Source organism: Ovis aries, chromosome 1 (assembly GCF_016772045.2).
Source record: "Ovis aries strain OAR_USU_Benz2616 breed Rambouillet chromosome 1, ARS-UI_Ramb_v3.0, whole genome shotgun sequence".
In the NCBI taxonomy this organism is placed as follows: Eukaryota; Metazoa; Chordata; class Mammalia; order Artiodactyla; family Bovidae; genus Ovis; species Ovis aries.
The window spans coordinates 236,996,261-237,009,101 of record NC_056054.1 but is presented as its reverse complement, the minus strand read 5'-3'; the positions used below and the strand labels follow the sequence as shown (position 1 = coordinate 237,009,101).

At 35.3% G+C, this 12,841-nt stretch overlaps 1 protein-coding gene across 1 annotated transcript; it reads left to right on the top strand.

Moving 5' to 3' along the window:
- Window positions 1-1,984: 1,984 nt before the first annotated feature.
- LOC101116193 (arylacetamide deacetylase-like 2) lies at window positions 1,985-11,438 on the top strand (the record flags this gene model as incomplete). Its single annotated transcript, XM_042243951.2, is given in 9 exon segments — window positions 1,985-2,057; window positions 2,060-2,125; window positions 6,605-6,674; window positions 8,817-8,848; window positions 8,851-8,974; window positions 10,865-11,022; window positions 11,025-11,276; window positions 11,279-11,314; window positions 11,317-11,438. Coding segments are annotated over 9 exon segments (933 nt in total), but the record flags the coding sequence as incomplete, so codon positions are not given.
- Window positions 11,439-12,841: the final 1,403 nt, after the last annotated feature.

Sequence of the window (12,841 nt, the reverse complement as noted above, 5' to 3'; positions counted from 1 at the left end):
CATTTTAAATATAGCAGTATAGCATGACCTAAATCCTTGACTTTTCCTTCCCTTGGGCAGATATGAGTTTGTTTTTGTCTGTGAATCTCTTTCTGCTTTGTAAGTAAGTTCATGTGTATCATTTCTTTTAGATTCCATATAAGGATGTCATATAATATTTCTCTTTCTCTCTCTGACTTTCTTTATCAGTATGACACTCTCTAGGTCCATTCATGTTGCTTCAGATGGCCTTATTTCATTCTTTTTTAATGACCGAGTTATATTCTATTATATATACCACATCTTCTTTATCCATCCCCTGTCAATGGACATTAGGTTGTTTTCATGTCTTGGCTATTGTAAACAGTGCTGCAATCAATACTGAGGTGCATGGATCTTTTCAGGCCATATTCTTTCCTGGATATGTGGGTAGAGGATTGTGAGGTCCTATGGTAGCTCTACTTTTAGTTTTTAAGGAACTTTCATATTGTTCCAATAGTGGCTGTACATATTTACATTCCACTGCAGGAAGGTACCCTTCTCTTCACATCCTCTCCAGCATTTGTTGTTTGTGGATTTTTGATGAAAGTCATTTTGACTGATGTGAGGTGATATCTCATTGTAGTTTTGATTTGCATTCTCTAATACCTAGTGATGTTGATATCATGTTTTGCCTGTTGGCTATCTGTGTGTCCTCTTTAGAGGAATGTCTATTCAAGTCTTCTGTCCATGTTTTGAGTGAGTTGTTTTGGTGCTAAAATTGTCATAAGCTGTTTGTAAATTCTGGAGACTAACTCTATCAGTTACATCATTTGCAAATATTTTCTCCCAATCTGTGGGTCGTCTTTTTGTTTATTGTTTCCTTTGCTGTGTAAAGCTTTTGAACAGGTACCATTTGTTTATTTTGCTTTATTTTATTATTCTGGGAGATGGATTGAAAGATGTTGCTGTGATTTATGTCAGATAATGTTGTGCCTATGTTTTCCTCTAAGAGTTTTATAGTGTCTGTTTAATATTTGGTCTTTAATCCACTTTGAGCTTATGTGTATGAAGTTAGTGTGTGTGTCAGTGTGTCCGACTCTTTCGACCCCATGGACTGGCCCACCAGGCTCACCTCTGTCCATGGTTTCCAGGCAAGAATACTGAGGTAGATTGCCATTCCCTTCAGTTTGAAGTTAAAGAATGATCTAATTTCATTTCTTTACATGTGGCTGTCAGTTTTCCCAGCACCATTTGAAGAGACTGTCTTTCCTACATTGTGTAGTCTCTTTTTCATAGATTGACTATAGGTTCATGAGTTTATTTCTGGGGTTTTATCCTGTTCCATTGATCTATATTTCTATTTTTGTGTCAATACCATACTATTTGATGACTGTTGCTCTGTTATTAGTTAGGAGCCTGATTCCTCCAGCTCTGTTTTTCTTTTCATGATTGCTTTGGCTATTCAGGTCTTTTGTGTCTCCTTACAAATTCTGAGATTTTTTTGTTGTTGTTCTAGTTCTCTGCAAAATGTCAATGTTAATTTGATAGGGATTGCATTGAATCCGTAGTTTGTCTTTAGTAGTATAGTCATTTTGACAATATTGATTTTTTCAATCCATAAACATGGTATATCTTTCCATCTGTTTGTGTCTTCTGATTTCTTTCATGCATCTTATACCTTTCAGCGTACAGGTCCTCCTCTCTGCTTAGTAACATACTTATATTTTATTCTTTTGATGAACAGTATATGGAATTGCTTCTTAAATTTCTCTTTCTGATCTTTTGTTGTTGTTATTGAAATGAAATTTCGCATGTTAATTTTGCCCTGCAACTTTACCAAATTCATTGATGAATTCTAGTAGTTTTATATTATTCATTTTAATCTTCCTCTTTTGATTACATATTACTAAAAACTGAAATATTTAAGTTAATTTTGTTTGTTTATTTTGACAGGCTATGATATTGGAAAAAATAGGCCTTAAAGCTTTGAAACATTATGCCACATTAATAAAAATGGACTATACAACCAGTTTCAGATGAAAACGTTACAGTGATGGATACAACATTTAGTGATATTCCAGTACGTTTGTACTTGCCAAGAGGAGAAATGAGAGACCAGCTGTAATTTATATTCATGGTGGTGCCTTTGTCTTAGGAAGTTACAGTAAGTACTTTTTATATAAGCAGTGTGTGTTATATGTGTTTGTATGTGTTGCACATTATAAGTATTTATATTAAAATAATTTTTATATATTATATTTGGCAGAACTTTTGCTGATATAATTTATGTTTGTAAGTAAGTATACTTAGAGAGAGATAAACTGTATCAGTCAAGGTTCATATATATATCTTCACATACTTTTTGTAAATAAATCATAAAAATATCAGGTGAGATTTTTGCTTTAAAAGTTATTATCAAATAAAGTTACACTGACAATATATAATGGAGATTCAAGTAGTAAATTTAAAGCTTAGGTTTGAAATTACCTAATGACCTGATTTTAGGTTCAGAAAACAAGTGAATAAGATGATTTAAATGTTGGTTCAGAGTGATAATATCTGCAACTTCAGTAGCAAATACATATTCATATTGTAGACAGTGATGCATCAATACTATCACGTTGAGAGCTTAGACTCCAATGCATATTTTGAACTTGAAAATAAAATACACGTGAGTAATCAAGCTCCTCTCCTCAAGTATATTTCTGTCTAATGTTTGAAGATGATTCCAAGAGGTATGATGGAATTGCTAGGACAGTCACAGACTCATACACATTCCCAAACAGACACAAACTCAAACATGCTCAAACACACACACACACACACACATTCACAAACACACATATACACAGTTGCTTTTAGACTATTGATATTATTGATTCACCATACAGCACAGAATATGATTGATATTGTATTGAAGGAACTCCAAATATAAAAACAAATGAAAAGACTCTTTTCACCAAAGAGACACAGCCTGAGTGATTATACCCAGAATTTTGACTTTGTGATCTGTTAACATTTCAAAATAATCACAAATGCTACAGTAGTTTGGTGAGTGGTCCACTCTTATTTGATAGATACTCACAATATTAGGATTGGAAGAGCGATGGCACCCCTCCAGTACTCTTGCCTGGAAATCCCATGGACAGAGGAGACTAGTAGGCTGCAGTTCATGGGGTTGTGAAGAGTTGGACACGACTGAGCGACTTCAATTTCACTTTTCACTTTCCATTAGAAGGAAATGGCATCCCACTCAGTGTTCTTGCCTGGAAAATCCCAGGGACGGGGAGCCTGGTGGGCTGCCATCTATAGGGTCGCACAGAGTCGGACACGACTGAAGCGACATAGCAGCAACAGCAGCACAATATTAGGATAGGTATTATTATCATGCTTTTAGAGGTAAGTAGCTACAGAATGGTTCAGTAATTTGTTCCAAGTCTTATTAGCAGTGGAAACCAAAACCCCAAGGCCTGTTAGAAGGATCAACAGGCCTTCACACACTGGTGAGCAGTCTCATCCTACAAACCTTCAAGGTGGTTTCAAGATGTTGTCTCTTGTGTATTTAGTTACTATCCTTCATATCAATGCCACTTTCAAACACTCAAGCTCTTTCAAGTATCTCAGCTTATCCTCCCTCATCTATCAAGGATGTCTGTGCAAATTCAGCACCCATCTACTCTTTTAGTTCAGTTCAGTTCAGTAGCTCAGTCGTGTCCGACTCTTTGCGACCATGAATCACAGCACACTGTGCCCTGTCTCACCAACTCCATTCACTTCGTGTCCATCGAGTCAGTGATGCCATCCAGCCATCTCATCCTCTGTCGTCCCTCTCCTCCTGCCCCAATCCTCCCAGCATCAGAGTCTTTTCAAATGAGTCAACTCTTCGCATGAGGTGGCCCAGTACTGGAGATTCAGCTTTAGCATCATTCCTTCCAAAGAAATCCCAGGGTTGATCTCCTTCAGAATGGACTGTTTGGATCTCCTTGCAGTCCAAGGGACTCTCAAGAGTTCTCCAACACCACAGTTCAAAGCATCAATTCTTCAACGCCCAGCCTTCTTCACAGTCCAACTCTCATCCATACATGACTACTGGAAAAACCATAGCCTTGACTAGACGGACCTTAGTCAGCAAAGTAATGTCTCTGCTTTTGAATATACTATCTAGGTTGGTCATAACTTTTCTTCCAAGGAGTAAGCATCTTTTAATTTCATGGCTGCAGTCACCATCTGCAGTGATACTGGACCCCAAAAATAAAGTCGGACACTGTTTCCTGTTTCCCCATCTATTTCTCATGAAGCGATGGGACCAGATGCCATGATCTTCATTTTCTGAATGTTGAGCTTTAAGCCGACTTTTCACTCTCCTCTTTCACTTTCATCAAGAGGCTTTTTAATTCCTCTTCACTTTCTGCCATAAGGGTGGTGTCATCTGCATATCTGAGGTTATTGATATTTCTCGGCAATCTTGATTCCAGCTTGTGTTTCTTCCAGTCCAGCGTTTCTCATGATGTACTCTGCATTGAAGTTAAAAGAGCAGGGTGACAATATACAGCCTTGATGTACTCCTTTTCCTATTCGACAGTCTGTTGTTCCATGTCCAGTTCTAACTGTTGCTTCCTGACCTGCATGGTTTCTCAAGAGTTAGGTCAGGTGGTGGTATTCCCATCTCTTTCAGAATTTTCCACAGTTTCTTGGGATCCACACAGTCAAAGGCTTTGGCATAGTCAATAAAACAGAAATAGATGTTTTCTGGAACTCTCTTGCTTTTTCCATGATCCAGCAGATCTTGGCAAATTGATCTCTGGTTCCTCTGCCTTTTCTAAAACCAGCTTGAACATCAGGAGTTCTCGGTTCACGTGTTGCTGAACCTGGCTTGAGAATTTTGACTATTACTTTACTAGCATGTGAGATGAGTGCAATTGTGTTTGAGCATTCTTTGGCATTGCTTTTCTTTGAATTGGAATGAAACTGACCTTTCCAGTCCTGTGGCCACTGCTGAGTTTTCCAAATGTGCTGGCATATTGAGTGCAGCACTTTCACAGCATCATCTTTCAGGATTTGAAATAGCTCAACTGGAATTCCATCACCTCCACTAGCTTTGTTCGTGGTGATCCTTTCTAAGGCCCACTTGACATTCCAAGATGTCTGGCTCTAGATTAGTGATCACATCATCTACTCTTTACTCCTTGCCAACCATATGTGTCCTCAGAAATTACAGATTGTATTAATTCTTAACTTTACTTCTTTCTACTTACATTGCAGAAAAATGCATTTTTATCTTTTCTAAGATTTAATCTCTTTTGTCTGTGGTTATATTTCTACTATTGTTAAGATTTTAATCAGTATTTTTTCTGTCTATAAATGTGTCCTCTCTATTGGCACTTAAACATGTTACAACATCTTCTACCTTGATCTTCCTTGTTTCCAAATATCTCTCTCTAAGTAGTCACTTATCACTCTGTTATTTTCTCAGGCTCAGTTTTATACACTGTGGAATCAATTTCTCCTTTAAGAATTCTTAAATTGTGTAATTTGACAATGATCCCTCCTCTTTGCTTCACTGAAATTTTCTGCTCCTTTGGTTTCTATGAAACCAATTTCTTTGACTTTTGCCTCTCCCCTGAACTTCACATGCTTCTCCTTCTTTAAATAAAGCAACATAAACAAAGGCACAAAATAGGCCTGTTTTTACATTTTACAAGTGTTTGTGTTCTCAGTAGTCCTTTCATTAGTTTTTGACTCTTCATGCTCTTTTATTTAGACCTTTCCACTTTTCAGCACTACCCTCACACCTATGCTGTTGATTTCCAAGCTGTACTTCCAGCTGTAATCACGGTCCTAAGTTTAAGATGAATATATATAGAACTTCAGAGCTTATATATGTGGATGAACCACAGATAATTTAAGGTTAGCATGATTAAACAACCTGAATCATATCTACTCCCATCCCAATCTAGGAAAAAAATTAACCCAAATAAACAACAAAAGTAAAAACAACTTCAAGAAAACAAGCAGAGGAACTGCTCTCAGCTGTTGTTTTATCAGTGTGAGAATTACAATCAATTACTTGTTTTTCCTAGGCATCCACATTTAATAACCAATTCTATCCACCCGTCTTCCTAAATAGCTTTTCTCGCTTAAAAAATTATCATTTTTATTTCCTTCTGTTGCTTCTCCTTTTCTTTTTACTAACCACCATTTCCTTGTTTATGTCACCTTTTCTAATTTGTTCTGTTATATAAATCTGGTAATACATTTTATAACTATTCTTTGGTAAAATCTATCACCTTGTTGACAAAGAAATCTTTAATGTAGCATCCAAGTACTGGTACCAGTATTCCTATTTTCCAATGTGGTTTCACTTTATAGCCTACTTCTCTCAATACTTGTTTCAGTTGTACTTACAGTTAATTCCCTGAGCTCTGTATGTATTCTCATGATTCTTTGAATGTATTTTCTTCTGCAATGACCTTCCCTTTGATAGCAGCCATCAAATCTTTCATCTCTGGATCCTAACGTGGCAGCAGGAAAGTGGAAATGTGAGTTCCACCAATTAATCATATTTCTGTCATGTTTCACAGTGTTAGTTTTCCATTGCCATTTGTTTACAGGGTAGACTTTCATATTGATTTCTTCATTTCAGAGCATACACCTATGGACCTCCTGAATAGATGGACGGCAAACAAAGTTGATGCTGTTGTTGTTGGAGTGGAGTAAGACAGTGATTTTTTTTTAGTATTATAATTTTTGCCCTTGTGACATAGTTTTGATTTCAAAGAAGGCACCCAAGACTCCCAAAGGACTTGGAACCTAGGGATCTTATATTTATGTTAGTAACTTTTACTAATGTTACATTATCTTATCTTCCTCAAAGGTACCTAGTTTCCCTTCACCCTGTCATTGGACAGACTTCTGAGAGGCACACAGGCTGAACATCTTTGGCAACCCCACTGTGGTACTTCTAAATGTCTAGGTGCTTAGCTACCCATTATACATTTGGGATGTTGAGTTTTGTGGAGGTTTTTTTTTTTGGTGATAAAGATTAATTTTATAGACATTCTTTTTTCACTGAAGTGCCATTGATTTACCATATTGTGTTAGTTTCAAGTATACAGCAAAGTGATATAGTTACACTCATATATATTCTTTTAGATTTATTTTCATTATAATTTATTAGAAGATATTGGGTACATAGATACTGTTAATTGGACAAACATCAGATGAAATGTTGGCCATCTGAAAATTTAAAATCATTCTCAAAATGAGAGAACTTAAGTGCTAATGATTTTTGCCCAAATTTCCAACAATATATAAGAAAGACTAGCAAATGTCCAGTACTATATGATCTATCTGTACTTCATCTTCATAATGAAGTTTTCCCCTCATTTTCCAATCAGTTAAGTAGTACAGAAACATACTTAGAGACTCCTAGCCCAATGGCGACAGAGAACATAGTAGCATAATACAAGTGGAACCACTGTTGTTCTACTACTAATGCTGCTGTAGGGCCACCAGAAGAATTGGTTGTTTTCAGTACTTCTAATTTATAATAATTAGGATGCTCTCCCTTTCTCTCTATGATTGAACCTAATATACCACTTTATTATTTTAAGATACTTTTAAAATCGTGATGTATTGTACTGAGTTTAAGAATTCAGTCAGTTACTTCTGATATTTGTTCTTTTTTACCCTGAAGAACATTTAAAGTAACAATACATTTGTGATACGTTATTTTCCTTAATTTATACTACATTTCAGATATTTTAGATATTGTTACAATATGACAAGATTGCAAGGGTCATCAGGTCAGCATTTAAGGGTTGATATTGACATTATTAATTCACCAATTCTTTTGCAAAGTAAAAGTATAGAGTAAGATTACCCAATCTTAGTAAGTAGGTAAGATTAACGAATAGAGTTTACCTCACTATTAGAAGAAAAATTAAGTATATATATATATATACAGTTGGATACATTAACAGATGCTCTAATAATTTGCCTTAGAATGATATTTACAGCTGTCATGCAAGATCACTTACTATACTTAAAATTTTATTTTGAATTGTGTTTTCAGGTCATATGTAAGCTCATACTCATGTACTCAGCTTATGATACAAATTCTGATAACAGAACACGCTATTCTGTAGAATTTTTACCTAGATAAATTTCTAATATGATACCTACAAATCCTTTGCCCTCAGATTTGCTCTTTTAAAATCTAGTGTGCACTCCCAGGAATGGTTGTAAAAATGTTAGTCACCAGCTCCATAGAGAATCTGATAAGTGTTGCAGAGCATCTCTCTTTGATTGCACTTTTGCTGAAAATGTACATACAGTTTTATGAGTTGATCCTGATCTCTTTCATCTCCCATGGAACCCAATATTTTATTTGTTTATTTATTTTTTCTTTTGATTTTTATTTTTATTAAGGTATAGTTGATGTACTACTATTATATAAATTATAAGTACAGTGATTCACAATTTTTGTTTATATTTAAAATGTAATTTTATTATTATTTTATTTAAATTTTATTTTTACTTTATTTTGCTTTACAATACTGTATTGGTTTTGGCATACATTGACATGAATCCATACGGGTGTACATGAGCTCCCAAACATGAACCCCTCCCACCTCCCACCCACATCATCTCTCCCAATATTTTAAAACATTATATAAGAATCTACATTTTAATTAAAAACAGAAGTTAGTAGGAAGTCCAGGTGACTGGTGAAACTAAAGATTCAAAGTAGGGCCAATTTTGTTCTCTGGACCTGCTGATTAAATTGAGAGATACGTGGATATATGCAACTGAAGTTTAATCCTATATGCTTTGTTTCTTTTCTTTTTCTGAAGCCCTAGACTAGCTCCTCAATATCCATTTCCAGCTCCTATGAGGATGTTGTTTCTGTGGTCAAATTCTTTCTACAGGATAAAATCCTTGCAAAATATGGAGTGGACCCCAATCGAGTTTGTATTTCAGGTGATAGTTCTGGGGTACACTTGCAGCAGGAGTGACTCAACTGGTAAGCTGTATGTGTTATATGTAATATATATTTATAACACATATACACATGCTATAACTCTAACATACAAAATCACTTTCTTTGTCAGGATATTTTTAATGGTTTTATATTTTAAGCTGTTGAGTGGAAAAAAACAGAAAAACCTTTCTGTCCTTTTACACAATTTTACCATTAGACAATGTGGCTTTAGCAGCATTGAGGAAAAGTGACATATAATACTAAATAAGGCTATTAATTAGTAAACAATTTTGAAGGAAACAGAACAATGTCTGGGAACCACTGTTTAATATGACAAGGGATTTTTGTTCTCCTTAGGTATTGTAGTTCATGTATTTCAGTGGAATGCTAGCAGACATTTGGGCCACAAGGCATGCTTGCATGGAAGAATCACTACTGTAATAATGAAAATGGTCTATGTTAAAATCATTGCTGTGTGCAGTTAAATAATAGTTGTCCCCAATAACTATTATAGTTGAAAATGAATTCAGTACAATAGATAATTTTACCCCAAAACTAAATTTTATGGAGCAAAACTAACATAAGAAGAAGGATACCTACCAGTAAAACCAGCAGACTCTTCTAACTGCTCTTGTGTGACTTACTAGCCTGAGAATGTATTGGTTGAGTTTCTCTGTCTCATTTTTGTTTTGGGGTTGCTGTTGTTTCTTCCACTCTACTTATGACATGAGCCAGTTGATTTAGAAAATAATTTGTATGGAGGACACTGGGAAGGGATCAAGGGCATAAGAGATTGTTAGACAAATTTGTTTTCTTCATTGTCTTTTGAAACCATTCCCCACTATACCTTGAGTGTGTAATTTGCAGTTGGTTGGATATCACATCCCCTTGTGAGGTTCTACTGGGGTTAATTTCAATTAATTCTCATTTTGTATGTCAGTTACTTCTGGGAGGGGTTAACATTAGAAACACCCTCCAGACACTGAGTCTTTCATGTGGGTGGCAACTGGTATATTCATTTCTACAGATGTCACTATTGAGGCTGTTGGTCTGGGGTTAGTATCCTCACATTACTTGTAAATTTTCTTCTTCAGAGTGTAGGAGTAAAATCAAAGGAAAGGAAAATATATGGTGGCTCATCTCACCCCATAGTTGAGATGGATGCTTCTTATTTCTGTAAGAAAGAAAAACTTCAAATACAATGCTCCATGTCTTTTATTGCCCTTCAAATTTTCATTAATTACTATGCTTATTTCCCACCACACTACACTGTTTTTTCCAAAAGACAAGCTGTTTATTGTGCATGTGTGCATTCAGTCACTTCAGTCATATCTGATTCTTTGTGGCCCCATGGGCTCTAACATACTAGGTACCACTGTCCATGGAAGTTTCTGGCAAGAATACTGGGGTGGTTGCCATTTCCTTCTCCAGGGCATCTTCCTGACCCAGAGATCAAAACCATGTCTCTTGTGTCTCCTGGATTCAAGGCAAGTTCTTTACCATAGTGCCACTATACTGTTTTTTCAAAAGACAAGTTGTATGTTAGAATTTTTTAACTTGATTGAACTCCATTTGAATTTAGTTAATATGTGAGTTTGAGCAATGATATTCTATTATTACATTCATTATTTTTTCTCTACTGTAGGTCAGATTTTCAGTATAGACTACTTGTCCATAGGAATTACATAATTATTTTTATTTGGTTGTCATATGTGAGTAAACCTGTGTGTGAATCATTATTGATGAAAGTGGGATGACACTTTTAAAGCACTCAAAGTATAACTATGAGGTACTATATTATTCTTATAATTATTTACATAAGAGCTGATGTGATTGGAGGAAAGCCTCCTACTCTATAGTTTGGAAGGCTTGGACTCATTCACATTTTACTGTGTCTTTTTCAGATACAGAATGATCCAGAATTAAAAATAAACTGACACAAGCTTTAATTTACCCTGGCTTACAGCTAGTTGATGTCTCTGTGCCATCTCACCGAGAATATGAGCATGGTCCACTTCTGCCATGGAAAGTGGCAATCAAACTTGGATGCCTATATTTCACCCAGGATAGAGCAATCCCCAGGCAATGATGAAAAATCAACACATGCCTCATGGATCAATGCATCTGTTCAAGTTGGTAAACTGGAGCACCTTCCTTCCTGAAGAGTAGAAAAACCATGTATATACTGAACCAATTCTTGGAAGACTTAATCCTTCATATTCAATACTTTTGGATACTAGGTTATCACCCTTGGCAGTCAATGATTCCCAGTTGCAAAATCTGCCCTTAACTTACATCCTTACCTGTCAACATGATATTCTAAGAGATGATGGACTTATGTCTCACGACTTCGAAATGTTGGAGTTAAAGTTTTCATGACCATATGGAGGATGGAATCCATGGAGCTTTATCATTCATGGCCTCACCAATTTACTTAAAACTAGGCATTAGAATAAAAGATAAGTATATTAATTGGCTAGAAGAAAATCTGTAAGTAGTGCATATAACTAACTAGCTAATCAGTGTTATAGTGCAAAGGCTATGTTTGAGATTTGTCAATTTAAGTGACAATGTGATGTTAGTTTTGATCAATCAAGGTTTAAATCAAAGCAAAACTTATCTTTGAAAAAATTAATTTCCTAATCTTAGATCTTAAAAGGAAGACATATTTATCCTAATAAATGTCATTTATTCAGTGTGATGTATGTTAAATATTCACCAATTTCATAGTAAAGTATAAAAATAGTATGATTATAGGCAACACACAAATGATAGTTTCCTGGTAGTGACAGGAATGGTAATGGTGAGTGAGAAGTAATTTTAAGAAATTGCAGTGGATTTTAGATGGGGTTGGGAAGTAATACCTTTCAAGCTTTTTATCATTTAATGGTCCATACATAAATTTTATCCTCTTTGTGTAAGTCATTAGTTTTCTTTTACTCACAAAAAATCTGCTTTCAGACATATTGCTAGCATTCTTTGCTGATAGAGGGAAAAGGGCAACATCTGAACTGTAAATCCTTTCAAAGCCTAAAATTTTAGCCCCTACTCAAATGTTTAGAAACATCAACCCAGAAGATAGAGGAATTGCTCCACTGATTTCTATGTACTGATTATCCAAGATGTTCCCTCACAGTTGTACATTGCAGTAAGTATTGAGTATTCTATTATTTTGAACTTCTGGAGTGATACATTTATCTTCACAGAAAGCTATATAACTACAAAATATTTAACTGATGATATCTGGACCTATGGGCTCTCCTGTGATGATAAGTTCCACACTCATGTTAGTCTAGATGAACCTCATGACTAAACTTCATTCCCATTAGGACACTTCATAAACAGTGTCTCTTTTCTGAAGTCCCTGTGATGCTACTCTTTGCATGCTATTGTTAGTTCTGTGTCTTATTAAACTGAGTAAATTTTATGCTGTATAAGTGTAATTGTATTTGTTCATTTGTTTGATAATCTAATCCCCAAACACTGCTTGAGTCTACAGCTTCATTATTTGCTTTTGGTCACCTCAGCACCTAATCTGTTCTCCAATCTCTTAACATATTCTACCATATTAAGCTCTTCCTGAAATCAAACACTGAACTATTGCATCAGGACCCACAGTATAGACTATTATGTTTTCATTGGTATTTGTTGTCTCATCACATGTATGAAATAACATCTTACTCAACAATCATCTAGTTGTGTTTTTATAGAGACACAGTTCAAAGATACTGTCTTAAGTCAGATGAAAAAATGTGCTTGCCTGAATTAATCATTGGAATCTTGTGAATCTTTGTGGTTCAATATTTATTTTGTAAACATCATTAATTACATTAATTATAAAACTTAACATAAAGCTTATAGCTGTCAGTATTACAAACCAGAGAGTTGACATATAAA